The sequence below is a fragment of the Rhizopus microsporus genome, assembly GCF_002708625.1.
Source record: "Rhizopus microsporus ATCC 52813 unplaced genomic scaffold scaffold_4, whole genome shotgun sequence".
In the NCBI taxonomy this organism is placed as follows: domain Eukaryota; kingdom Fungi; phylum Mucoromycota; class Mucoromycetes; order Mucorales; family Rhizopodaceae; genus Rhizopus; species Rhizopus microsporus.
Window position 1 is genome coordinate 1152164 of NW_019671919.1, and position 26542 is coordinate 1178705.

Consider the following 26542-nt stretch of genomic DNA (forward strand, 5'->3'; position numbering starts at 1 on the left):
TACTTTACAGCCCTTTCTTTTGCTCAAAAGTGGGTCATTTATATCGAACTCCGGTCATTGCGGAACATCAAACCTTCGGTCCAAAAATAAGTGGATTGCCGATCTTTAGGGTTGAACGGACCAACAGTTGGAATATTAGAGAATCATGTCATGTTAGTTCTCCCTTTGAGTCTATTTTTATACATCAAAGATGATACAACAATCTAAAAACCTATAAAATATCAAAGCGACTTTATATTTTATTCTATGCCTTTGAGGCGAGGAAAAAATGGGTGAATAATGTGGCCAGCACTAAAGTAGAAGAAGGATCTGCCCTGAATCAAGTATTATAAAGCTTTTCTTGGCAAAATAGTTTCAACAGGAGGAACACTACCAATCAAAAAGTGTTTACGAAGCTCTTCAAAGACGGCAGCCTCTTGCTCCTCATCTACTTCATTCAACCTAGCCATGCCATCCAATCCCCACTTTTCACAAAGTAGTGTTACCCACGTCATACGTTTTCCAGAATTTTTCATGCTGGGTTCCCACTCTTTCACCTTTGCACGAAGCCTGCCCATCCTTTCGATCACACTGCCCATATTCGGAGGTAAACTCTTGGCTGCTTCGACACGAATCATATTGGCAAGTTTAGGTCCTTGTCCATTCGTCGATACGGCAAGCTGAAGAGGACCATCACGATGCTGGCTCATAAAATAGAAATCACAGAGTGGTGGTACGTCTGCGACGTTCACGGGAATACGTCGTTCGCGACACAACTGACCAATACGTAATGATTCCTCGTGATCATCCAAGGCTGTCAGGCACATATCAACGTGATCGATATCTTTATCTATAAACTTGCGATTGATCCAGTCTACTTCCTTGTTTTCTATACGATATCGTACTTCCTCAACTAAACCTGATTCTGGACATACCACTGTGACATGAGCGTCTGCCATCTTGAGTGAGACAATACGTTGTGCAGCAACATTGCCTCCTCCAACAATAATTACTTTCTTGTTGGCTATTTGATAAGCGACAATAAGTGAGCCACCTCCTTGAATAGGTTCATACTTTTTGGAATAAGCCATAAGGGAAAAAAAAAAAAGAGTGGGAGACCAGTTATTACGTGATGAAAGTTAAAGTGCCGACCTATCCACGCTGTAGTAACGATAAATACCCACAAAAATTTAATAGTCACAAAATGAAGAATCAGTCAGTTGGTTCTACTTCGGCTTCTAATGTGAGGGCTTTGCTATTTGCACTAAACAAACCACTCCCACATAACACTATGTACAACACTGAAATATAAGAGAGGTATGTATTGACGATTCTGCAGTAATTTCTTTGTTATGTTGAGAGAGGCTTCATTATTCATTTTATAAAACAGGATTATTGCATGAATTTATCACGGCCAATGAAAATTGGGCATGACGCGTCTAAAGAATAACGCATTCTGTGGTTAGTTTTCTTTTGTTTTTCTTCAAGTAATTTTTTTACAAGATAGAATTCTTATAAGGTAAGCTATAAGATAAATACGATGGATATGCTGCTTGCTGTGCAGATGTGCAGTGCAAATAGCAAAACCCTCTTTTTTCAAATCTAGTTATTAAACAACTACAAATATTGACCAGTATAAGTTACTGTAATGAAGCAGAAGCTATTTGGTTGGAAGCTAGTGATTTCCTTGATCCACCACATTGTTACTTTAGTTATCTAATTATATATTAAAAGACGAAAGAGCCACTAATAGTCAATATTCAAATTTAATAAGAGCACTATTAAAGACAAATAAAAACAGGGCTTTAAAATTGACAAGAGCCCTTAATGTCTTTGCGGTAAGAAATTAACTAATTGTTTAGGATATTTCTTAAATGGCCTAGTTGACGAAACGGAGACGGAAGACGTGGTTATGGGTCTTCGGGCCGCGCTTTTATTATCATAATTATATAAAAAATAAAGTAGAACATATGATCTACTGTAAGATTATAAAGTATTATAGTGACCTATATCACGCATGCCATGGACTATTCCTTTCGACAGAATGGAAGTCAGCTTTCTTCAACAAAAGGCCGCATTTGCTTCTCATGAAATTATATACTGTGCTATGTTATGTTTTAAGATCATTAAACCTTTCCAGTAAATGCCCAGCTACTTCAACAATAGAAACAGAAGGATTAACGTCAATGAAATCAACAAGAACTGTTTTATGCTCTTCAGTCAAGATACATTTACGACCAATATGTTTGCAAGTCCCATCTCTGAGCAGTTCGAATGTGAATGCCCAACTGCTTCGCTGCAACTGGAGTGCTCATACACTTTTTTGAACAACGGTCGACATGGTTTCTAAAAATACGGATTTCCTTTCTGAGAATGCAAAATTGATCTTGACCAGTCAACGACACTGATCTTGATTGGCCAGCGACATCAATTTTGACTACACGCGGCATTACCTGTTGGAAGCACTGTGTAGAAGGAAAAGGAAGGTAGGCTTTGCTTTACGCATATTCCATCGATATATTTATTTAAGGAAATTTGTTTTTTTTAGAACAAGATTCTAACTTTATATGAAGACAAGGACACTATTGATCTTTGTGCTACTCAATTGATGGTCGAATGACTACTGTACATGAATTTTATCATCTGAAAAGATAGCTCCACTTTTTATTGTATTTTTTCTTTTCATTGTTGCTTTCCCGCTTTTCATGTCCCATTCTTGATTGAATGCTTTTTTTTTATTGAGGAGCGTGCTTGTGCTTGTGCGTGTGCATTAAAAAAAGCATGTAAATAAAAACGTGACACTGCTACACACACGTACTATACGCACTTTATGGTTGTACAAGTATCTATTGAAAAAAAAAAAAAGCAGGTTACTTTTTAATTATAAAAAACAACCATCTTTTTTATATACTTTCTTTCTTTCTTTATTATTATTTTACAATGTGTGATGTATCCGATCCTCGTATTTTAAATGCATATTATTCTATTACCGAAGATGAGCCTACGGATTGGTAAAAAAAAAAAAAAAAAAAAAATAGGTTACTTTTAGGCTATAAAGACTCTAGAAATGTCATTACTTTATATGCGAGTGGTTGTAATGGTCTAAGGTGATCATCCTTTTTTTATTAATTGCGCTTATTTGTTTATTAATACATACATATGCAGTGAGTTTAGACAACATCTGACAAATGAGATATTATTTGGTTTTGTCCGTATTGAGGATAAATTTATTTTAATAACCTATGTACCAGACAGTGTTAGGTAAAATCTTAATTTATGTCACCTTATTACTTACACATGTTACAGTGGAGTAAGGAGAGCAAGAGCTTTGGTTCATAGTCGGTCTGTCGCTTCTGTATGTGAACTCTCTCACGCACAAATCACTGCTTCTTCTTTATCTGACTTGAGTGACAGTAACATTCGTACTCGGCTTAAACTAGGTGAAAACCAAGTGCCCAACAGAACAAGGCCGGCCAAACGTTCCTCTGTTGTGAGCACGACTACCAGAAGACGTAAATCGGCACAGTCTATACCCTCTCCTTCTCCGACTCCACCACCTATTCTTCCTGTACCGGATAAGAGAGCGTCATTGATCATTAATACCTCAACAACAACAGAAGAACCAGAGAGTTATGCTACACCATCCACACCTACATCAGTAGCTTCCTTTTCTGATACAACCACTGTCATTGACTGTAACAGCAGTATATCTTCCTCAAAAGATTATTATGAGCGAATAAAGGCCGAAGAGGATGCGGCATTAGAACTTCATTTTCAAACACAGTTATTGAAGAAAAGAGAACTAGAGGAAGCAAGGTTTAAGCAGACACTAAAAGAACAAGAAGAACGAAGAGAGCAACAAAACAAACGAATTGAAGAAGAAAGGAATAAGACTCACATGGAGTTTCAACTAAAGCAGAAACAACTTGCTGAAGAAAGAGAAAAAACTAATTTACTAAAAAGACCATCACGAGTATTTGATCATAACAGTAATAATAGTAATAGTAGTAGTAATGTTGCATCTACTATCACCCATACCAATAATAATAGCATAATGAAAAAGGTCAGCAGCCATGATGCTATGAATAATACCACCACCATCACCAAAACCAATGCCATAACAACAGAGACTAAAAAAACAGTAGTCTTGATGAGTGGATTTGTTTCCGTGCAGACTCGAAATAGTCCAGTAAGTTTGATAGACGATATCATAACAGTAATAATAATAATGTAATCTAGTTTTGGAGAAGGCGGTATTTTGAAATTGAAAGCACTAGCAAAACAATCATGTTTTATAAAGACGAACTTGTAAGTCATATAATCATACACTCGTGTTCTGTAACTAATATTATTTATTTTTTAGTCTACAAAGACGCCTATATCAACCATTAATTTGTTACATGTAACACGACTTGCACCAGCCAATGAAGATGAGGATACCTTTGTACCTAATTCATTTGTGATCGATACCCAATCTGACGATTCCTTTCAAATATTAGCAGACGATAAAAACACAGGAAAGAAGATACTTTCTACCTTACAAACATTAAAATAAAAAAAATACAATTGTACAGAAAACAGAGTTTTTTATTATTCAATCAATCTATCTTCCCAGGGCTCAATAAGCCCTTTTCTATCTCCTTCGTCTTGATTTAACTCTAGTCGTCTGGTACTAATTGGATCAAGTGTGTCCTGCACACGTCTATTATTTATATTGGTATTGTTGTTTACAAATTTATCTACTACACAATCATTACTTCAAAAAAACTCCTTCTTTTGTCCCCCTTCATTGCTCTCTTGTCTATTTACCAGAATCTCTTGATGTATCAGGCGTTGAACGATGTATTGTGTCCAAACTGATATCATCTGTAAATTTAAGTGAAGATTCTAAAGAATAATCCAACGAATTCCCACTTCTATGCCAAGCAGAACCATGCTCTCGACCAGATACTGTTCTCACATGTCCCTCTTCTAATTCATGAATATCCTCGTCTGATGTCAAGTACTTTTCGCTTTCATATAACAATCTCTCTTGTGGATTATTTGATATGTCGCTCAGATTCGTTCCATCATCCAATGCAGTGTCATTTCGAGAGTGCTGTAATAATGCTACTCCAGAACAAATAATAAGGAAGCCGAAAACACAGGTCACGATATTGACAGGTGAAGCATCAAATCCACGATAGAAAACGATCGAACTGATGATACTGAGTGTAGTGAAAACAACATAATAGGTGGGTGTGACAATAGCTGTGTTGAATATGTTGAGTGCCTTGTTCAAATAGATGATTTCGACTGCCAAGGTGATCAAGGTGAGAGCCAATACCAAGTAAACGAACCAATGAGTAAATTGATTTTCGATAGCGAATGAATGCACGATTGCACCGCCCAAGCCTTGAGTGAACACGACAGATAAAGATCCAATGAGTGAGCAAATACAGATATAAACCAACATGTTCGTCTTTCCCCATCTAGGCCCACAATAAAACACTAGAAAAAGAGATATACAGACAGCTATCAACGCATACACAATAAAACCTAAAGTAAAAAAAAGAAGGGAGTCATAAGTTATTCTTTATAAAAAAAAAAAAAATCACTTACCGACAGATAACATCAATGACTTGAAAGTTTCGATTGAACTATCCGCTGCACCTTGTTCCGGTGCATGCATAACAATAATGATGGCACCCAACACGCATTGTAAACAACCCACTTTGCCTTGGAATGATAGCCTCTCTTTTAAAAACATGGATGACAATACAGCTCTTTTTTTTAAAAAGTTAGTTTTTTTTTTCATCCCTATTTTATCTTTACGTCATGATTTACTTACGATATGACCACACTAAGTGCTCCTAGTGGGGTTACTAAAATGGCTTGCGTAAACGCATATGCAACAAAATTACATGCTTCACCCACCACCACTATTATATACATAATTAATTCAATTGAATTCTCTCTCCTTAATCTCATCTAATTTACTCAGTATCATGCCACTCCACCACATTGTTGATTTAAGGTAGCTGTATCCTTCTCCTGCTACTCCACCTGTATAGAATGAGATAAATGATGCCTTAAACAATCAATCATTACCTGTTTTTTCAGTTGATTGCAATAATCCTTTCTTTTTAAATACAAAACTACTACCAATAAACATGCCTATATAACATATGAGTATGTTATTGTTTTTGTGTTTGGTCATATTACCACTTGCTATGGCTAATGTCACGCCAATGACTTTATATAATGAACCATGAGTATCAGGTGCTAAACCTAAAGGGCTTGATGTTGAATTATGTGAAATGGTTGAATTCATTCAGATTGAAAAAGAATAAAAGAAAAGAGAGAGAAAAAGAGAAAAATAAGGGTTGTAGCAAATACATAATTTCCTAAGTTATTATGATCGTATTGGATTTTAATTGGCTCATTCAATTTATTGCCTAATTTATAAGTATCATATAATTCTACTATAAATATCTTTTGTTGTTGTTATTATGGTTGTTTATGTAATCATTATCATAAGCATCATTTCTATAGTTTGTGCTCTTTCCTTCTTTTTTGACATGGCTTAATTTTAAATTTATCACACATGAATATAAAAAAGAGGGCTGCCAAGACCAACAATTAAGTGGCAGTATTATTACTAAAAATAGCATTGTTATTCTAGCCACATTGGTTTTGCATCAATTCATTGGCTATTTTTATTACAATATATTTTTGCTCTACAATAAGACATATTAGAGTAACCAAGCGTAAATGAAAGAGAATAAGGAGCTTTTGATTGTGTAAATAAGCAAGGGCAAATAATATCAGGTGACGCAAAAGACTATTATTAACAGAAAAACAGGTTACGCTTATACATGTATTCGAGACTCAGGGTCGATTTTTCTCTCTTTGGACCTTTTTATTACTCTTAAGGAGGCGAACCTGAAACTACCCTGGATTCAACAAAGAATGCTGAAATGAATAATTGACAAGAGAATGAACTAACCTAACAGCTGTTCTTTTGTTTTATCCTTTTTGAGTTATTTGATTCAAAGCTTAAGGGTCTTTCAGTAAAAAGAGAGAGAGAATGATAGTCGCATTTTAACTGAAAATATGTTTAGATCAAGTAATGGTTGATGACTTTCAGGACTGAGCCAAGTATTCTCTTTTGATAGATGCGTTTGATTCTCGATTCAATACTTAAACCATGTAAACATGTGAATGAAGTGCAGGAAAGACGATCAGTAATTATTGTGCAACAGTCACGACCAGTCACATTCTTGTTTTTGGGCTGCCTGGCTTTCCGTTTTAAAGTCAAACTAGCAATTGGTATACTGAAAAGTAGTACTTTGTTGCTCTAAAATAAATCGCACATGCCTTTATCGTTTAATAATGGCGTATTAAGAAAATAATGATAAATATACAACATAAAAAGAACTATCAGGCTGATTGATGTTTATCAGTGGAACGTGTCTTTTTTGCGTAGCTAATGTCACTTCAGGTCATTCATGAGTTTTTCGTTATTTCAGCTATTATTGCTCTGCTGAATTGTTCTTATGATTCCTGTTACTCCTTTCATATTGCAAATTTCAGAATGAAGTATGAATGTCAAAAGGAGGCCTATATTCTTTATGTAAATGATATTCCATATATTTGATAGAAATTTAGATCAATTGAAGATTTACTAAATCACTGCAGCCAAAAATCAACAAGCTTCTCAGTCGGATCAAGCAACTGAAGAAGGGAAAAACTGCAAGATCATGTCACTGGCTTAACAACCTGTTATGGAAGATGATGATGATTCCAGCCATCGGCGGAGCGCTACTTACAGAGGGATTTCAACATGGCCTTGAAAATGGGTCTATAAAGATGGGAAAGTGCGTGCCCTTTGTCCGAGAAAGCACAGCAAGAGCTTTCTTGGTGGGAGAGATGGGCAACAACCAAGAACGGTCTCCCAAATCAAGTTCTTCCAATAAATTTTCAGAACATCGACTTAGCCATACACGTGGATGCCTCTCAGACAGGGTTGGATGTTCAATCAGAGCTAATAACGACATCGGGATTCTGGGCAAAGGAAGAAAGAGAACTTTCGATAAATATACGCGAGCTGAAGACGATCTTGTTCGCGCTTCAGCTGCACACACCAAGCGCCGTAAACTCGACCATAAACCTATATACAGACAATGTCATCCCTTTAAAATAAGTGAAAAATTTGGAGGAACCAGTTCAGTTTATCTACAAGACTTGGCACTTCAGATTCAAGAGCTCATCAACTAATTCAACCTCAAGATTCACTTTCAGCACATACTGTTGAAATCTAGCAAACGGTTGATAAGGGGTTTATGAAGAGAGCAATCGGTTATTGTTTACAAACACTCAAGTGATATAATCGATCCTATCATTCTGATTAAATGCGTCAATACCTTAAATAGCTATGTTGCTTCACGTACAGCGACCAGCCGTTTTTTTGGAAGATATGATTTTCCCTGTGAACCTCGGGCGGCTGAGTGTATTATTTTTTTAAAGAAAGCCTTGGTAATAGAAATGTAGATAATCCTTTAAACCCGCTATTTGCCCTTGAATTATTTCTCACGAGTCAAGATCTTTCTATCCTGAATACTTCTTTCGCTGGTGACTCAATAATGCAATACTTTTATAATTTGGCTTTAAATTGCGAGGAAAATTGCAGTAATAATGCTCCATTTGACGTGTTTGATGAGATGATCATTGTAATAACTTGAGTATAATCTTACAGTAGAGCATACATTCTACTTTACATTTCTCTATCGCATCTGCTGACAATAAAGAGTAAGAGTACTGACAATAATAATAGCTACTAACATAACATTGATAAATAATCACATTGACCACATTTATCATACTGACAACATTAGTATTCCCTATAAAACTCTCACACAAACTTAATTTAATAATATTCAGCTCTTCTTAATAAAGAATTTAATTCGCAAGTCATCGACTTAACTGCCTTTTTACAATAACACTAAAGCTGAATACAACACCACTGTCATTACTTAAACCCCAAAGTCTTGAATATGAGAAATTGCTAGCACTTGCAAATACAACTGGATCATCTGATGTACTGGTTCAAGCAATAACCGATGCAAGGACTAAAAATGATAATTTGATAAGTACGGTTCAGATCCTTCTGGCAGTTCCGTAAACAAAAGAACAGCAAAAACGAACGCCTCCTCAAGCATCAACAATGATAAATATATAAAAGGCATCGAGTCTGTTGAAAATTTCAAACAAGAAAGAAATCAAAAAGGCCATACAAAAATGGATTGGATAACATGCTTGAAAGAAGACTCATGATTACACTTGCTTCGTAGCCAGCTTTCAAAGTATATGAAACAAAAAAGCAAGAATCAGAAGTAAATATTTTACAGACGCCACCCTTATAAATTCCTTAAGACTATTATTGGCCCCAAAGATAAAAACTTTTTTGTTCCTGTCACAATACAATATCTGGCTTTGTTCTGTTTAATTTCTTTATTGCTCACGTCTATCTGAGATTGACATCATAAATGGTATTTGAATATGCTAAGAAGAATAATTTTAGTCAATGTAAAATACAGTGAAATTTACGCTTTTTTTTATCGTCGTGTGTGATGATAAACTACATTTTTAGTTAATTTAATACTTTTGATGTTCTTACGGGAAAAGAGTCATATTCAATTTGCTTTGTACTATATTTCGTCGTTTACTCAAAGTCGAATCACAAAAGGTCTCCACTATTGTACTATGTGTTAACTAGCTTGTGGCAGCCAAGCGTTCATAGCGACGTTGCTTTTTGATTCTTCGATGTCGGCTCTTCCTATCATAATGAAGCAGAATTCATTAAGTGTTGGATTGTTCACCCACTAATAGGGAACGCGAGCTGGATTTAGACCGTCCTGAGACAGGTTAGTTTTACTCTACTGGTGGTATTGGTATCGCAACAGTAATTGAAGTTAGTACGAGAGGAACCCTTCATTCAGATAATTGGTATTTGCAGCTGGTTGAAAGGCCAATGTCGCGGAGCTACCATTTGCTGGATAATGGCTGAGCGCGTTTAAGTCAGAATCCATGCTGGAAGCGATACTAAGCGCATTAAATGTGACGTATTTTTTTGCTTCTATTTTTTTTTTTTTTCTTTTTTTTCTTTTTGGTCCTAGAAGAGAGAAAAAGGGCTCATTAATATTTATGCAACCATTGATGACAACAAGCTCTTGTTTGAAGAAAAGAACAGCTCCATTATGTTATCGTTTACTACATACAACACGTTGCCGCATGCAGAAACCAAGAGACTATGAGCTAAGAGTTGGTTTTGGTAATGACACATTTCAGCTTGCATATATATACACACATTATATAAAGAGAGAAGACGAGTGACACTGATAAACTATGTTAGCTATTGCTACCTTACAAGATGATTTACCCAACTTCTTTCAAAAGGGCTTCTCAGACCATTCAATATATTCCCCAAATATTATACTCTCTGACCCACACTATACAAAATTATCTATCCATGGACGTACAGCATACATAGGAATAGCGCAGATGTTAAGATGGAGTACAAGCCTTTATTTTGATGACATATCAGTTGAAATCACAAAGATGCGCGTGTTACCTAATGTGCCTGACATCCATGACTTGGATGACCAAGATCTCTATTTTTCGTCTATAAGAGACGCAGAGAATGATGCCAGAGCGCCCGGAATAGTCAAAAGATTAGAAGTGAGGTGGAGACTAGAAGGAAAGAAACGATCTTTAATATTTCAACATGAGACGACTCGTCATATAGAAGGCGTGTTTATATATAAATTTGATCATCTTGGCTATATTGGCGAACACCGCATCCAAACCATTATTCCTCCGCCAAGTAGGCGCACACTATTACTTCATTCATTAGGCGTCAGGTTTAGATCCCTCTGGTGGGATCAAGGAAAGAGATCGCCCGTATTAGATCCTGGCTTTTGATTTTATAATAAACGTCGGAGTTTACATCTGTCAAAAAGGACCTCCTTCTCCCATTATTTTCTTTTTTTTCCATTCCCATGTTGCCTTGTCTTTTTGGCTCCGTGCTCAAGTCAGCAAAACCTGTTTCACAAAGATCCATATGGACTGGAATAACAGCTACAGGTCCTTCTGTTGAAGACTGTGTTCAAGCTGCAAAGAGTACAATACGTGAAAAGCCTGATGTCTGCGTAGCTCTCATTTCAAAGTCATTCTCAACACGACATTACCAAAACCTACTGGCAGCTATCAAAAAGGAGATCAAACCTCAATTCTTAATCGGTGGCGTTGTCGATCGTGTACCAGAGGTCGACCATGGCCTATCGCTTTGGGCGGGCTACAATGAAGCTATCATTCCCTTTGTACTTGAAGATAGCGAGGAAAGACACAAAATTCGCAACATATCCGTTGGCCGGTGGGGCAGAGTAGAGGAAACAGCGCGACTAAGATATCAAAGTGATCATGTGGATAAAGTAGGCTGGAAAAACTTCGGATCGATCAGTAAACCGGCGCAGCCGCATGAGTTGCCTCCCACCTTTCAAGGTGTGAATGGGCAGCCTTCGTTTGTGTTTATGGTATCTGATAATGAACCTGACCAGCTGCTACAAACATTCGATCATCATTATCCTCATACTCCTAAAGTAGGCATCATCGGCTCATCAACACCTTTCATCACTGGTACGCCATATACTCTATTCAACAACTCGAGTCTCATGGGATCGGGCATCGTCGGTTTTGCGTCATTCGGCAAACAGAATAAAGCGCAGATAAACATACATCATCCGGCACTACAGAAAATTGGAGATCCACTAAGAATCACCCGTTGTCGAGGAAACGTTATTCTAGATCTCGATCAATCGGGGGCAACAGGTCTTTTGTTAAAACTAATAAACCAAGACAGACGAGCGTCCAAGGATGAAGAGTTTTATCTGGCTGTTTATCCACCCAATGCTGAGGGACAAGAAAATAAAATGACAGTAAGTCGAATCACAAGCGGTGATCCTAGCAGAGGAAATATGTCAGTTGACACAACAACAGACCTTCAAGTGGGTCAAACTGTGCAGGTAAGAGAAAGGTTATAATAAAGGAATGGCTTCAATCTGATTGATTATTTCAAGTTTTTAAGGAGAAAGCCCTATGACGACAGCATGATAGCTCCACTGCCGACAGATGACGATGAAATTCTTCTGGGCGTAGGAGAAAAGGACCATACGATTGATATGTCACCAGTTCAAATACCCGAAATGACAATGATTGTCAGAGACACATTTGGTAGCATAAGTGAAAATGGTGTAATTATAGGTCACAACTCACTACCTGCACAAGTGCTTGACGTTCCTTATTCAAATATCACGTTTAAGGCTTCGTCAGAATGATTAAATAAAAAGGGGGTTGTACGCTTTTATTTACAGATTGTCTATTTTTTATTGTTATTCTTCTTTCTCTTCTTGGTAGTAGGGCCATCTTTCAGACTTGATGCAGAAGCAATAGCAAATTCTTCTGATTGATCAAAATTTCTTTTTATAGGAACTTTTCTATTCACCTTGCCCCTTGGCTTTCCTTCAGTCTTCTTTACTTGTACACGTGGATTCTTTTCCTTCTTTTTCTTATCCTTTATACTGTCAATGATGTTCGAAGGTGCTTCTCTTAATGCAAAAGACTTGGCCAAGTGGCCCAAATGCAGTTTCTTGATATGAAAGATGTGCTTTTCTGATGCTGGGTGTGTGGCATAGGCACGACAAGTTGACCAGAATGCCTTACGAGCTAATACCACATGCTAATCATGAATATGTGAGTTGATATGTCATTATTGCATTACATATATATACGACTTACATCTGCATCGGCTAAAACATAACTTTCCATAGTATTTTGTAACTGCTGTGCCGGTGTCTGAAAATCATCTTTGTGTTCAGCAAGGTTCTTCAAGATGGATTCCATGGGCACAGACTCAAGATTCAAGTCCTGCGCTTTCAAGATGTCCAAATACTCCATTTCACTAGGCAGCAAAAACAAGGTTGCTTCACCTATTCTACCCAAACGAGCCGTACGACCTGCACGATGAACGTAGTCTTTAAGATCTGTAGGCGCATCATACTGGACAATGTGATCAACGTTGGGTAAATCCAGACCACGAGCAGCAACGTCAGTACAGAACAAAACACCGGCTTTAGCCTTGCTGAATTCAGAAAACGTTTCAGAACGAACCTGTTGGCCTAGTTCACCATGGAGACGAAACACTGCCTTCTCGCCAAGAATTGTGCTGACTTGATAAATTGGCTCTGGACCGTTCTTGCTCTTCTTATGTCTCTTTGTTTTGCTGTTGGCTTGTTCTGAGCCAATGATCTTGTTCAAAGTCTTTTTCATTATACTCGCCTCTGTATCTCCTTCTTCTTCTTCTTCAGCATCAGACTCTTCATCCATGACAGGCTTACCAGCCTTTGCAAACAGATCATAGTGGAAGTCAACAGAATCACAGCAGGAAAAGAAAACAATCACTTTACATCCTTTCTGTTTTTTGGTCTTTGTATCATAAAAGCAGGATCTAAGAAGAGCTAATAAGGTAACAAGTCGTAACTTTGCAGGTACAATGGTATAAGTTTGCTTCAACTGATTTGGCGTCGTAAACTTCATCTCTTCTGCTTCGTTATGTTCATCCACATCCATGTCTGTTGTATTCAGTAATTTTAATCCATCCTTCTTGGCATCAGTACCACTTATAAACGCAGGATTCACCAAGGACGAGCCTGCTAGCTGTTTCACATCATCTCTCAAAGTAGCTGAACACAAGATTGTCTGTCGTCTCTTTGGCCAGTATTTGGAAGCCATCACTGCCTTGTACTTGGGAGAACATCCAGCTTTTGTACGTTCAGTGATGATGCCCATAATCTTCTTGAGCGTCTCTTCAAAGCCGAGATCCAATAAACGATCTGCTTCATCCAAAACGAGCCATTTCAAATTGCGAATATCAAAACTCTTTGTGTTTTCCAAATGATCCAACAATCGACCAGGTGTGCTTACTAAAATGTTGACACCCTTTCTTAACCGAGCCTTCTCCTTGGCCTTTGAATCACCTCCAATGACAATACCGGGCACAATCCAATGGAGTCGACGTAAATGTTCATCTTTTGGTCTGGGAAGATTGACTAGCTGAGTCAAGACGCCGAGTACTTGTTGAGCGAGCTCTCTAGTAGGTGTCAAAATAATCGCAACTGTTCCGATAGCACGATCACCAAATGGTTGATCTTCTGGTTTGATAGCATCCTTGGGTGCTGTAGACGCCTCTACGAGTCGATTGATGATGGGTAACAGATAAGTCAAGGTCTTTCCTGAGCCTGTCTGGGCTTGGACTACAACATCAATATCATCTGTGGTATCAATCAAGGTCTGTTGAACTGTGGCGGAAGGTCCAAGTAAGACAGGAATTGCTTTTGCCTGTACATTAGTAGGAGCAGTGACATTAAGCTTTGTAGATAAATGATCAGCCAGATCTGAATTGATGCCAATACCAGCAAAGTTACTTGAGTCCACCATGGGTGCGTTACTTGCATCACGATTTCCCGATTGAACACTCTTTTTTTTGTAAGAAGTGGGTATTTGAGGGTTGGCTGAAAACAAGGAAGACATGACTTGCACTTTACCATGAATCATTCTTGTTCCAGGAGCAGGACCCTCTGTTGCCTTGGGTTTTTCTTCTGATTCTTTTTCAGGTGTTGATATGCTAGGTTTCTTTACTTGTTTTGGCTTTCCATTATTCTTTTTTATTGGTGTCTTTGGTGAAGATGCTGTGATGTTTAACAAAAGGCCGTCGTCGTTGTCTTCCATTCTAATCGATCAGATCCGAAAAAGTGTATAAAAAAGGTTTTCTTGCAGAAAAGAATTTTTAAATCCCGTTTTTGACTTTCAGCTTGTACACGCGCAGATCTTGGGTTGGAATACAATAAATGGTATGTGATGGTCTTATAGAAAAGAGAGAGGGAGAGAGAGAGAAAGATTGCTTTGCTATTTTCCAATTCAATACCGTACACCTACATTCATTCTTTTAATAGAAAAGTGCCGAAATTAAAAGCAACCACTTTATATAAGGCAGAACAGTAACAGATGTATGTCCTCTTTTTGCAGCATATGCCAGCTAAGTGATCATTGTCTGTCTTTTAGTTCATCATATATAAATTATATAATAGTAAGTATTCAAAATATGAATTGGGTGAAAAAGAAAGAGATGGACAGCCGACAATGAAAAACGCTAGTCACACGGACAAAGATGAAAGAAAAAGGGAGTGTCAATCATGTTTATCATCAAATGATGTATGATGGCTTCCTTTTTCTTTTTTTTTTTTCTTTTTAATTAAAAAATGATTGATCCACAATCAAGGGCTTCAGGGGAAAGGTGGCCGCTGTTGAAAAGTCATGATGGTAGCAACCAACTGCGTGCATATCTGTATGCTGCTGTTGCTGCGGTAGGTGGTTTTCTCTGTGGATATGATACAGGATCAATATCTGGCATTATTGCATTGCCCATCTTTCAAAAGCTATTTTTTGTAAAAGAGTCTATTGCATTCTACGAAAGCATCTTGCTTGCATCCTTTTTGATCACTTCCATGGTGGGCGCCTTTGTTTCTGGATACTTTTGTGGTTAGTGATTTGATTGGCATGACAATAGCCATTAACGTCTAAATAGATGAAATTGGCCGAAAAAACTCCATCATGTTTTCATCCTCATTGCTTTCCATTGGAATCATGATGGAACTGTCTGGATTTAATACCCATATCTTGCTGTCTGGAAGGCTTATCGCCGGACTCGGTACCGGCTTGATGACAAATGCCATTCCGCTCTATCAATCAGAAATAGCTCCTTCAGACATCAGAGGACGCTTGGTAAGCATGTACACATCTTTATCGTCCTTTGGTAGGTTGGTTGGATACATTGTTATATTTTACAGCAGTTACTTTCAGTCCAACTGGGCATGGCGTACTCCATGGGCCGTTCAGCTCGTCCTGTCCATCGCATTCTTGGCGGCGTGCTCATTGCTACCATACTCACCTCGCTGGTTGATCAGCCAAAAGAGAGATGCTGAAGGCTTGGAAGTCTTGGGAATTATTTATGATCTACCAAAAGATCACAGGATCGTCCAAGATGAATATACCAAAATTGTCTCCCAGATTGAGATAGAGCATAGAATGGGCAGCGATCAAACATACGCTGAACTCTTCAGAGGGTCTAATCTTAAAAGAACCTTGATCGCGTTTTTCATCTCTATTGCGACTTGCTTTACTGGCAATGTCGCCATTTCCTATTTTGCTCCAACTATCTTCAAGAATGCGGGTTTAGATGATGTATCCATTTCACTTGCCCTGACTGGAGGCGCTAGTTTGCTGTCGTTTATTGCCAACATGGTTTCATTTAAGTGGTGGGTTGACACATGGGGAAGACGCTCTTTATTCTTGATAGGATCAGCTATCTCAAGCATCTGTATGTTTACAGTAGGCATTATATTCTATACTCATGCTGAAGTTACAAATGGAGAAGTGGCTATACCAAATGCACAAGCGCGTTATATTGTTATCCTTTGTATCTATCTCTTTTCAGCGTCCTTTGCTGCAACATGGGAGATATGCACCTATGTGTACACCGCAGAGGTGTTTAGTATGAAATATCGTGCAAAAGGACTATCACTTACATACGCAATAAGCTGGGCTGGCAGCATCCTGATCACATATACTATACCCTATTTATTATTGTACTCCATCTCTGGTGTTTACTTTTTCTTTGGAATATGTTCTATACTCAATTTTATCGGCGTATGGTTTATACCAGAGACTAAAGGCAAGAGCTTAGAAGAAATAGACGCTATATTTGAATAGATTTTTTTTATAATAATAAAAAGTAGTTTGTCTATCTTATTATTGCTCTTTTCAAGTTATTGTACAAGGAAACCATATTCAGTAGCCATATGAACGTCTGAATTGATCAAGAACTTTTCAAAGCTTTAAACGAACAAGTTAATACATAGCCACGCATTGGTAAGCAACCACTTACACATTTCTTTGATGCTCTTGATGAATGATAAAAGAATATATATGATCTTGTTTAAATTTGTCTATAACTGGTCTATAACGCTCAATATCAATTGGATCTCTGATTCCTTCTTTCGTCACTTTCTGATTATAGTATTCAAATACGGGTTGTTCCAACAAGAGACCTAGTGCTGGTGCTTTAGGAATACTCCATCTTTGAGGTCCAAAGCTTTCTTCAATAAGTGAAATTGGTGCATCTACATGAACACAAAGCAAGGCCATAGCTATCATATGTAAGTCACTCAAGTTACTTCATGTATCATTGCTATCTTACAAATCATTTTACGGATCTGATGAAGTATAAATGAATTCCCATGAAGCTTAACACTTATCCACTCCCTTCCCTGAATCATCTTTGGCTTACTGACCTAAGTAGAATTCACTTTAAATTGAGCCTCAACATGGGCAACTTCTCTTACTTCGATGTTTCTTATATGTCTTCTTGTATCTCTTTTGCCAATGACCTTGGATAAGGTATAATTATGAAAGTCATGTGTACCCTTAAACATGGACATGGCTTCACTAAATTTGTCAAGCCTCTCTTGATTTACACGATAGTTTGAGAGAATTGAAGGATTTGTCATGGTAACGTATCGTTCATCACCATGATTATCCCCCATACGCACCATAATATCAGTAGGTGCGCCTGGTTGCTCCTTAAGAACAATGTTTGTCTGTTTTTCTCTTAATGCATATGTAGGCAATAAGTATTCATAAATACGTGAATCACACTGGTTCTTGGCATTAAATCCTTTGGTTGTCTCCACATATCCTAATGAAGAGATAAATACAGGTAAAGCATGTATATGTTCATACATACCCCATAATCGTATATCTGAAGGCAAGACACTATTTGCTTTTTCTATAAAACAAGGATCAGGAATGATCTTTAAAGATACAACATTACAGGCAGCATGTACGCCTTTATCCGTTCGAGCCGCACGATGAAACTGAACTTTTGAGGGGTGCAATGAATTCTGTTTAGATATGGCGTCTATTTTACAGAATGCTTCGAATAAAGTTCTTTCTATACTGACAACATTGTCCTGACTAATACATATTAGTTTATCTTTCTTTATGCCTTGATCAATATTTACAACTGCATTCCATAATACTTAGAACCGTTGAAGCCTACCATGACAGCTACTTTCTTTTTTGGCTTTCTTATTGTCGTATCTTGTAAATTAACCTTTGGTAGTTGTTTATTTTTAGACTGTAAGAAGTTTCCGAGTAGAGAACGAATGGTTGAAAATGTTGAAAGACATCTGTTAGATCTATAAAAAGTACATGGCATTTTTTGACAGGAGTAAAAAATAAAAAATAGAAATAAATCCGTGAGACTTTCAAACTGTGTAAATACTTATTACACACAGAAAAGATATATCTAGAACACCCCTTAGTTTATGTCATTGATATATGCAAGAGTGTGTACGATGGGAAAAAAAAAGGAGTCATTAAGATACAAGTTTTAAGGCCAAGAAGTTTATTTTATTTATATCCAATGTGTGTGTGTGTATGCTTGGTGTATATTTTACGCTGAACTGATCAGTTGCCTTATCTCGTCTACTCTCTCTTTTGACTTTTTGATGCAATATTTCAGTTGTTCTATGCTGACTGTATTTCCTCCAGTTTTATATGTTCTACAAATATTATAATCTAAATCCATGATAATCGTAATTGTCTCCTTGGTGAGTATTTCTTCTGTATCATTAGGATCTGCTAATATAACATCTGGATTATTAAACACGCAAAATGTGGATGGGACAGGGAATCTTGATAGTTCAATAGGATCATTGAACTCATTAGGATCTGCTTCTACTATCATTGAAGGAGTTACTTCTGCTTTTGGTAATTTCACTATAAACAATAAAAGCATGAATTCATATGATAAGCACACACACTTATTTGATGTTACAGTCTCTTAATGCAATCGATAATGCCAGTAAGCTTGCATCCAGTACATTCCCATCATAGTTTAAACATACGATATCTGCATACAATACCCATACCGCCTTTCCTTCCTCAATGCATAATTTCTCTAGAGGAAACACATTTGATCTAGAAGCGAGTTAGACAACATTTTGTATATTTATTATTGTTTACATACTTTGTGTAAAGTTGATGGATAAGTTCTGATAATACCTGTGCTTTTTCAGAAGGTGGTCCTGCTTTAAACTTGGAAGAACATAAGGGTGATAACTCGACATTAGGCACTGAAAAGAAAATATGATTAGATGTCATTAGGGCTGTATACAAGTTGCATTATGTACCCAAATATCCCTGACCAGGTGTGCTCATCTTGGGTTCACTCACTTCTGCTTTGATACCGCAGACAACAGTGGTGCCTCCTAATCGAACCATTGCACTTGCATTGGCTGTTGATATGGCGTTTTTTGTAATCATAGTTTTTCTGAACTGTTCAAGAACTCTTCCATCTGGTCTCACTTTTTCATTTAGAAACTTCTTCAAGTATTCATGAGGTTGAATTCTGCTAAAGATCTCAAAATTAGCCACCATCTTTATCAAGAAAAGAAAGTTTTACTTTTTGTGTGCATATGTGGATGAATATCATCTCAAGGTGGCTTAGACCAGTCAAAAGAAGCATAATCTTTCCCACACTTTTTTACAGTTACGCATAAACCATATCGGTCATTACACGCGCGTTAAGAGAGATTAACTATATGTTATAAATGCGTGTACGTGAGAAATGCTAAGAACATAAATGACTATGATTAGGTAAACTAAATCAGGTATTCCCTTAAATATAAATATATGACCTTTTCCTTCTTTTTTTTCTTTTTCTCTTTCTCTCCTTTTATTCTTCTTCTTTATGGAAATAGAAGCGGCTCATTGTTTGGTCAATCTATCCACAAATAAAGCAAAGTATCCTATACCTGCCTTTGATAAGATGCACACCAACAAGCCTTCTAGACATCACCAATGTTCTATGTGTCCTAAATCATTCTATCGATTAGAGCACCTGAATCGTCACATTAGAACTCATACTGGAGAAAAACCTCATCCGTGCACATATTTAGGCTGCAGTAAGAGATTCTCTCGTTCTGATGAACTCTCTCGTCATACTCGTACACACATGTATCCAAAAAATAAAAAGAAGAAAGAAAAACATTATGAATCCAGACCATCCTTATTTCTTCCTACACCTACACCCATTAACTCACCGCCATTATCACCTTCAAAACATACTCTACCAAGTTTAGATTTGGATGTTCAACTGAGTACAGAAAGAGCCAGTGTGCTGCTAGTCACCCCAAACAGCTCACCACAGTTATCATCTCGGATACTCACACGATTCACGCATGAATGCAGGACATGTACCAGTGGGAATAACCATAATCGATCTCTGCTAGATCTCATAGAACGACCACCTTGGGATCGCAATTTACCGCCCATATTCTCACCCGAGAGTGTGGAAAAATAATGTATATTTTATCTATTTGCTCTTGTTTTTTTTTTTCTCTTTCTCTTCTCATTTGTGTATAGTTATAGCAACTTGATAATGTATAAAAGGGGCATTTAAGCTTCATCCGTCTTTTCTTTTTCTCCCTTTTTTTTTGTGTATATATAAAATGTTGATTTAATAAAGAAATCCTACCATGTTGGTGGCTATCGTGAGAAAAAGAAACCCTCTTTCTCTTTCATGTAGCATTTTTCTCACCAAATATTACTTTGGATGTGTGATTAACATGGTTTTTCTTTATACGATCTTTCTATATATCTTGCCTTTCTCTTTAATTTGCATTGACAACATTTATTATCATATGTCATCAAGAAAGACGTAGGGCGTTATGGATAAAAGGGAGACTGGCATAACAAATCATTCCATCCTCTTCCCGACGTTTTCCCGTTCCTTTGTTCACACTGTTCATTCTTCATTCAAACCTACTTTTGTGACTAAAACTCACAAATACGTATAAACATCCCGTGAGCTACATTTCAGGGGGGCATTATCCAAATCGTACTACGCATTTTTTTTCTTTGCTTTGTCATAGGGGAAATCTCCGGTTTTTCCGTAGCAACGACTGCGAGCACACTTCTTGCTGAGCTATACATACGTATTAAATGTGACAAGAAGTCTATTTGAGCTTAATCCTGTAAATCCTTTCTATTCTTTATTATTATATCAAAAACAAACAAACGAATGCAGAATTCAGCTGAACACATATCGGCAACAACAGGATGAACATCCGCAGCCGTAATAAAGAATTGACTCATTGTTCACCCTCTTTCAGCACAGTTTTCGCATTTACGGACCAATCAAAATGAACTAAAGGTAAAATGCTAGAAAGAAATGGAAAGACAAAGCAATTACAAGAATCTGCTAGAAGCAAAAAGATTTATAATGATCCTAATATGGAATAAACCCGCTCCGAGTGATTTGTGTATAAAAAGGTGAAAAAAAAAAAACTTGAAAGGGTCCCGTATCAAATAAAACAACTTTACCAATGTCTCTCTCTCATCGATTTTTTTCTGAAGCACTCCGTGACTTTAACCGTGCCTTTGCCTTATTAGAAGAACCTGTGTTCTACCATGTGGCTCGTCGTTCTGCTATTCCTGCAAGATCTTTTGCTCGTCAGCCCGCAACAGACTTGATTGAAACAGAAGAAGCCTTTGAGCTACGCTCTGAATTACCTGGTTATGACAAGAAAGATATCCACATTGAACTCATAGACGACAATACACTCCAGTTACGTGGTTCTACTCATCAAGAATCTTCTGCTGCTTCAGAGAGTAAAGCTGCTGAAGAAAGCAAAGAGGTGTCCGCAGAAACCACTTCATCTACAGAGACCACTACTGTGAATGGTAATAGCGCTACGTCTACCCCTATTACACCCAAATGGTGGGTAAATGAACGAGTCTCTGGTAACTTCCAAAGATCCTTTTCGTTCCCTGTTTCTATCAAGTCTGAAGAAATTAAAGCAAGCTACGAAAATGGCGTCTTAAAGGTCATCATTCCCAAGGCAAATAAAGAGACAAGGCGTATTCAAATAGACTAAAATAGAGGATATATAAACCTATTCTTTGTAATAAAAATCATGCCTTGTCATTTTATTTTTCTTGTTTCATATTTGTCCATGCCTTTTTCCCTGATGGTGCTGTGTTTATGTCTGCCCATACAGCCAAAGTCTGCAGAAAATATATCAAAGTGGATTGTGTTCAACGTTTCATATTCTATATGTCAATGGCTACAAATAATATCTTCATGACAAAGCTCGTATATTATAAATGATTAAGAAGCTGTTCAAATTATACGCAGCGATCAGTTTCATAGCATACATTCTAATGGTTTTTATTTCAAAAAAAAAGTAATCTGTAGCTTGCTTATTTTAATATCATCTTTAGCAACATTCACTTATAAATCAGTAGAAGCAAGAAGGAGAGGACATGTATCTCGCTAGAAAATAGAGAATGAATGTACCATTAGCCGGACCAATAAAACCTGATTGCTTGTTGAAGGAGTTCCTTCTTGTCTTAAAAGTCAGGCTTAATGATCAAAACATCTTCTCTCCAAAAGTAAAAGATGTTTTCGTTAAAGGACAAAGGCCAAAGCTTTATCTTGTCCTCTGCGAATGGAAAAGGAGAAAGAATAAAATGAAGATGACGTTTTTCAAAATTCAACATAACAATATGAATTTATCTGCGGCGTGGACAAGTAAGATTTTTACCTTCTGAAAGTAATCAAGAGAAGTATATTTTATTTCATCCGCTATTGTTTTGAGCATTGCAAGAGCACCAAACATGTCTTTGTGGTGGTTGAAGTTTATTTTAGTCATGTTGATGTTTTTAAATACACTTATAATAGTTGTCTCCTACGGTCTTCTGCTATTCTGTTTGTTCTTAACCTGTTGCAACGAAGCTAAACACAAGGTGCAAATTAACTTCAAGAAAAACCAACTTGCTGTGATTGAAATACACTTTTCTCTGGTACAATAGGAGTATTCATATTGTTTTCTGCAAGAAAATTAAATGGCGTATTCTAAGCATATGATATTTTAAGGACTTAAACACTGTAGAACAATCACCTTAACAAACGTGGTTTACCTTTTTAGGGCTAAGGTTTTTACCGCTGTAGTTAAAAAAGCGTTTTTCAATTTAAAATCAGCGCCTTTTCTTTTGTTTCCCGGAACTGTAAAGTTACAAATTTCTAATCTGAGCCCTTACCAAATGGTTCAAATTTTCCTGGAAGCAGAATGGCTCAGTGTGCGGCGCTCTTTACCGCTTGCCCGGACAAACATTTCATATAGTAAGCATTGAATTGCACTGTTGCTTAACGATTATCTAACTATAGAAAGGAAAGTTACGCAAAAATAACAGGCATGAGATGTAAAAAAAAAAAGAATAGTAGCAGCAATTAATTAGCTATTTAAAATAACTTATTTGAGCGTCACAAGATCCATAATTCAAAATGCATTCTCTTTGACCTTTCAAAGTTAGACTATTTGAATCAAAAAATAAAAAACTTGCTAAGCATGAGTAGAACATGGTTTATGGTGTCGATCCATAAACCACAGCCGGTGAAGACCGATTGTACTCCCCTTTCCTCTTCCACTTCTTCAGTTGTTAAAAAGGAATAATGTACGCAGCTAACAGCTTTGATATGATCAGCTCTATTTCTCGGAACAGTTACTCGATGAGCTTTTGACGAGGAGAATACAGTCAAGGCGTTCTTGATACTTTTGTGAGCTAGAATGATCTTATCTGTAATGACGTGAGTGGGTGTAACATGAAGGTTGGCTTAGAATCCTTGTTTCTATGAATAACATCAAATTATTACTTGGAGATTCAGAAAATTCGAGATTTGTATGTTCACCTGCGCGGAGTAGACGGCACAAAGCGTGGTTATGGCAACCATTGTTAGCCTTGGCAACTTTATCTTTACAGGATAGAAATCAAGTGCATTTTCATAAGTAAAATAGCCATATCTGGTCGACCGCTTGTCAAATGATGGGTAAGGAAAGGAGAGATTGTAAAGTAAAACTTGACCAAGTTGTTTTATTTTGCTAATGATGAGTTACATTCCCGGTTAAAACCATGGTGACACCAAGTTAATTATGAACGTGCTTTTTCTTTTAACGAAGGAGAAATGAACATTTTAGTACCAGTACCACCCAGATCCCGCATTTACCTTTGACGATCAATTTGCCTAGAGATCAAGCTCACTATTTTCTAGAGAAGAGCAGTAAAGACAGCTAGTGACAGATCTAGTAACAAATAGAGTCCGGTATTAGACATAATATCTGACTTAATAAAAATAGAACAAGCTTATATATTAATTAGTTAGACTACAACTAATCATTGGTTGCATGTTACTCTATTACAAATGGCCTATGATCTTTGTCCCGATTGTCTATAAATAAAAAGTGACTATTCCTAATTTATAAAGGGGTTACTTTAAAAAACTTTTTTAGGCAACAGTTATTCTTTTTATGGAAAAAGAAGTTACAGTAACTTTCCTTGTGGCATGATGTGTTTGTTGTCCAGATCTATAATTTGATTTAGGGTTCACTGACTATTTCTTTCCTCTTTTCTTCCTCTCTTTTTTTCTTTCTTTTTTAAAACAACCTTCCTTTATCTTTCCCCCTTTTTTTTATTAGATTCCCTTACTCTCATTCAACAATCATGGTTTGGAAAGGTGCCATCATTTCAGCTATTGCTTTCGCTAGTGTCAACGCTGCTACAACCAACTACACCAGTTCTGTTGATCCTACTAAAATTGATATTCCCAAGATCCCTCAAACTACTTCTTATAACCCTACTGAAGAATGTACTGCCTATCAATCTCCTGTCGCTTGGAACAAGGCTGACTGGCCCAATTCTTGGGAAATCGCTACCTCTAACGGAATGAACAAGAGCGCTGAATTCCAAGCATTGTACAATTCTATTGACTGGTCAAAGGCTCCCAACTTCCCCGTCAGAAAGCTCACTGCTGCCGGTGGTCTTGATATGACCGGTTACGACACTGCTACTGATCCTGCTTGTTGGTGGTCCAGCACTACCTGTAAGACTCCTAAGACTTCTGGTATCAACGCTGACATCTACGCTTGTCCTGAACCCGATGTCTGGGGCTTGGTAACTATTTTTATCTTTGCACTTTTGCGTTCTTCTAATTGTTTCATTTAGACTTTTGATGATGGACCCAACTGTTCTCATAATGCCTTCTATGACTATCTTGAACAAAACAAGCTGAAGGCCTCCATGTTCTACATTGGTTCCAACGTCATGAACTGGCCTTATGGTGCTCAACGTGGTGTCAAGGACGGTCACCATCTCGCTGGCCACACTTGGTCTCACAGATTAATGACTACCTTGACTAACGAAGAAGTTCTTGCTGAACTTTACTTCACTCAAAAGGCTATTAAGCTTGTCACTGGTGTTACTCCTAAATACTGGCGTCCTGTAAGTTTCTTTTTTTTCCCGTACACACATTTATATAACCGTAGCACATGAACCCTAATTTTTTTTTTCTTTTTATTTATAGGCCCAAGGTGATATTGATGACCGTGTTCGTTGGATCGCCACTCAATTGAACTTGACTGCTATTCTTTGGAACTTGGATACCGACGATTGGGCTGCCAACACTGTCGCTGGTGTCACCACTCAAACTGTCAATGATAACTACCAGTCCTTCATCAAGATGGGTTCTAACGGTACCTTTGCTAGCTCCGGTAACATCGTTTTGTCTCACGAAATCAACAACATGACCATGGACTTCTTCATGCAACACTACCCCGAAATCAAGAAGGCTTACAAGCATGTCTTGGATGTCGCTACCTGTATGAACATCACCAACCCTTACCAAGAATCAACCGTTACTTTCCCTACTTTTGCTCAAGCCATTGGTGGTAGCTCTTCTAGTAACAGCTCTGTTGCTCCTGGTGCCTCTGGTGCTCCTGCTTCTGGTGCTTCTACTCAATCTGCTGCTGCCAAGAGTGCCGGTAACTCTGTTGCCATCAACAGCTCTCTCTTCATTGCTGCTCTTTTTGGTCTCTTGGTTCTCGCCTAAAAGCGGTCTATACACCCTTAATATAACAAAAATCTAATAATGTATTAAAACTTTGACTTGATGTAAACCTTCTCGTAGCATGTATTCCCCCCCTTTCTATATTTTTTTAAAGCACATTTTTTATTCCTTTTTTAGAAAATGTATAAAATCCTTATTCTCCTGGATCAACACAACATGCATGTCGTCTAATAGTAAATTGATCGCAGTATGATCGTGTAACATTTCGTTGTAATGTAAGAGAAAGAGAGAGGATGTATTGTTGTATATATAAAAAAAGGTGGTCTCCGTAACTTCGGTTATTTGAAAAAATATGTGAGCAGGTTAGTAAAACATCTCGATACACGAGTTTATGCATACACGACAAAATTCTTCCTCCCCCATGACACATTGTTGTACCATTTCCCCCTTCTTTTTTTTAGTTGTCAATATTATGCAAGTTTATTATGAAAATACCTAGTTTAG

The 26542-nt window shown here is 37.3% G+C and overlaps 12 protein-coding genes across 12 annotated transcripts, besides 2 other annotated features; 7 read left to right on the top strand and 5 right to left on the bottom strand.

The window, feature by feature from the left end:
- Positions 1-326: 326 nt before the first annotated feature.
- RHIMIDRAFT_249808 (siroheme synthase) lies at positions 327-1070 on the bottom strand (the record flags this gene model as incomplete). The annotated part of the gene is made up of 1 exon (XM_023610658.1): positions 327-1070. One exon carries the CDS (start codon positions 1068-1070, stop codon positions 327-329), a length of 744 nt encoding a protein of 247 aa, XP_023468604.1.
- Positions 1071-2919: 1849 nt separating this feature from the next.
- On the top strand, positions 2920-4534 carry RHIMIDRAFT_249809 (uncharacterized protein; the record flags this gene model as incomplete). Its single annotated transcript, XM_023610659.1, has 6 exons — positions 2920-2990; positions 3018-3086; positions 3145-3240; positions 3286-4168; positions 4219-4287; positions 4343-4534. The coding sequence occupies 6 exons, from the start codon at positions 2920-2922 to the stop codon at positions 4532-4534; spliced, it is 1380 nt and encodes a 459-aa protein (XP_023468605.1).
- Positions 4535-4780: 246 nt separating this feature from the next.
- Positions 4781-6292, bottom strand: RHIMIDRAFT_200059 (DUF803-domain-containing protein; the record flags this gene model as incomplete). The annotated part of the gene is made up of 6 exons (XM_023606430.1): positions 4781-5517; positions 5581-5744; positions 5810-5900; positions 5959-6024; positions 6070-6135; positions 6184-6292. The coding sequence occupies 6 exons, from the start codon at positions 6290-6292 to the stop codon at positions 4781-4783; spliced, it is 1233 nt and encodes a 410-aa protein (XP_023468606.1).
- Positions 6293-9829: 3537 nt separating this feature from the next.
- Positions 9830-9884: a sequence feature (Protein overlapping with rRNA (RHIMIDRAFT_199741, PHZ14899.1) was converted to a misc_feature.).
- Positions 9885-9923: 39 nt separating this feature from the next.
- Positions 9924-10027: a sequence feature (Protein overlapping with rRNA (RHIMIDRAFT_199741, PHZ14899.1) was converted to a misc_feature.).
- A 338-nt stretch (positions 10028-10365) lies between these two features.
- RHIMIDRAFT_235657 (uncharacterized protein) lies at positions 10366-10941 on the top strand (the record flags this gene model as incomplete). The annotated part of the gene is made up of 1 exon (XM_023608390.1): positions 10366-10941. One exon carries the CDS (start codon positions 10366-10368, stop codon positions 10939-10941), a length of 576 nt encoding a protein of 191 aa, XP_023468608.1.
- A 77-nt stretch (positions 10942-11018) lies between these two features.
- RHIMIDRAFT_249811 (uncharacterized protein) lies at positions 11019-12353 on the top strand (the record flags this gene model as incomplete). The annotated part of the gene is made up of 2 exons (XM_023610660.1): positions 11019-12041; positions 12096-12353. 2 exons carry the CDS (start codon positions 11019-11021, stop codon positions 12351-12353), a joined length of 1281 nt encoding a protein of 426 aa, XP_023468609.1.
- Positions 12354-12394: 41 nt separating this feature from the next.
- RHIMIDRAFT_199976 (DEAD-domain-containing protein) lies at positions 12395-14628 on the bottom strand (the record flags this gene model as incomplete). The annotated part of the gene is made up of 3 exons (XM_023606424.1): positions 12395-12754; positions 12814-13304; positions 13350-14628. 3 exons carry the CDS (start codon positions 14626-14628, stop codon positions 12395-12397), a joined length of 2130 nt encoding a protein of 709 aa, XP_023468610.1.
- A 785-nt stretch (positions 14629-15413) lies between these two features.
- RHIMIDRAFT_186612 (general substrate transporter) lies at positions 15414-16836 on the top strand (the record flags this gene model as incomplete). The annotated part of the gene is made up of 2 exons (XM_023605872.1): positions 15414-15612; positions 15659-16836. Coding segments are annotated over 2 exons (1377 nt in total), but the record flags the coding sequence as incomplete, so codon positions are not given.
- Positions 16837-17017: 181 nt separating this feature from the next.
- Positions 17018-18484, bottom strand: RHIMIDRAFT_276663 (pseudouridine synthase). Its single transcript, XM_023612638.1, has 2 exons — positions 18153-18484; positions 17018-18105 (listed from the first exon to the last, which is right to left on the bottom strand). Exons 1-2 carry the CDS (start codon positions 18347-18349, stop codon positions 17424-17426), a joined length of 879 nt encoding a protein of 292 aa, XP_023468612.1. The 5' UTR covers positions 18350-18484; the 3' UTR covers positions 17018-17423.
- On the bottom strand, positions 18474-19807 carry RHIMIDRAFT_224651 (uncharacterized protein). Its single transcript, XM_023607510.1, has 4 exons — positions 19326-19807; positions 19163-19268; positions 18971-19113; positions 18474-18912 (listed from the first exon to the last, which is right to left on the bottom strand). The coding sequence occupies exons 1-4, from the start codon at positions 19570-19572 to the stop codon at positions 18587-18589; spliced, it is 822 nt and encodes a 273-aa protein (XP_023468613.1). The 5' UTR covers positions 19573-19807; the 3' UTR covers positions 18474-18586.
- A 28-nt stretch (positions 19808-19835) lies between these two features.
- On the top strand, positions 19836-20670 carry RHIMIDRAFT_276668 (uncharacterized protein). The gene has a single exon (XM_023612639.1). It carries the CDS (start codon positions 19886-19888, stop codon positions 20495-20497), a length of 612 nt encoding a protein of 203 aa, XP_023468614.1. The 5' UTR covers positions 19836-19885; the 3' UTR covers positions 20498-20670.
- Positions 20671-21474: 804 nt separating this feature from the next.
- Positions 21475-22111, top strand: RHIMIDRAFT_276669 (HSP20-like chaperone). The gene has a single exon (XM_023612640.1). It carries the CDS (start codon positions 21522-21524, stop codon positions 22071-22073), a length of 552 nt encoding a protein of 183 aa, XP_023468615.1. The 5' UTR covers positions 21475-21521; the 3' UTR covers positions 22074-22111.
- A 2492-nt stretch (positions 22112-24603) lies between these two features.
- On the top strand, positions 24604-26459 carry RHIMIDRAFT_213325 (chitin deacetylase 1). The gene is made up of 3 exons (XM_023607246.1): positions 24604-25146; positions 25198-25473; positions 25556-26459. The coding sequence occupies exons 1-3, from the start codon at positions 24697-24699 to the stop codon at positions 26078-26080; spliced, it is 1251 nt and encodes a 416-aa protein (XP_023468616.1). The 5' UTR covers positions 24604-24696; the 3' UTR covers positions 26081-26459.
- Positions 26460-26542: the final 83 nt, after the last annotated feature.

Excerpts from the sequence above, each read along its gene's own strand:
- RHIMIDRAFT_276663 (XM_023612638.1), bottom strand. The coding sequence starts at position 18,349 with ATGCCATGTACTTTTTATAGATCTAACAGATGTCTTTCAACATTTTCA. Across the intron at positions 18,106-18,152 it reads AAGTATTATGGAATGCAGTT|TCAGGACAATGTTGTCAGTA; the intron begins GTAAATATTGAT and ends AATATGTATTAG.
- RHIMIDRAFT_224651 (XM_023607510.1), bottom strand. The coding sequence starts at position 19,572 with ATGGTGGCTAATTTTGAGATCTTTAGCAGAATTCAACCTCATGAATAC. Across the intron at positions 19,269-19,325 it reads ACCTGGTCAGGGATATTTGG|TGCCTAATGTCGAGTTATCA; the intron begins GTACATAATGCA and ends TTTTCTTTTCAG. Across the intron at positions 19,114-19,162 it reads ATCCATCAACTTTACACAAA|ATCAAATGTGTTTCCTCTAG; the intron begins GTATGTAAACAA and ends ACTCGCTTCTAG.
- RHIMIDRAFT_276668 (XM_023612639.1), top strand. The coding sequence starts at position 19,886 with ATGGAAATAGAAGCGGCTCATTGTTTGGTCAATCTATCCACAAATAAA.
- RHIMIDRAFT_276669 (XM_023612640.1), top strand. The coding sequence starts at position 21,522 with ATGTCTCTCTCTCATCGATTTTTTTCTGAAGCACTCCGTGACTTTAAC.
- RHIMIDRAFT_213325 (XM_023607246.1), top strand. The coding sequence starts at position 24,697 with ATGGTTTGGAAAGGTGCCATCATTTCAGCTATTGCTTTCGCTAGTGTC. Across the intron at positions 25,147-25,197 it reads AACCCGATGTCTGGGGCTTG|ACTTTTGATGATGGACCCAA; the intron begins GTAACTATTTTT and ends TGTTTCATTTAG. Across the intron at positions 25,474-25,555 it reads CTCCTAAATACTGGCGTCCT|GCCCAAGGTGATATTGATGA; the intron begins GTAAGTTTCTTT and ends TTTTATTTATAG.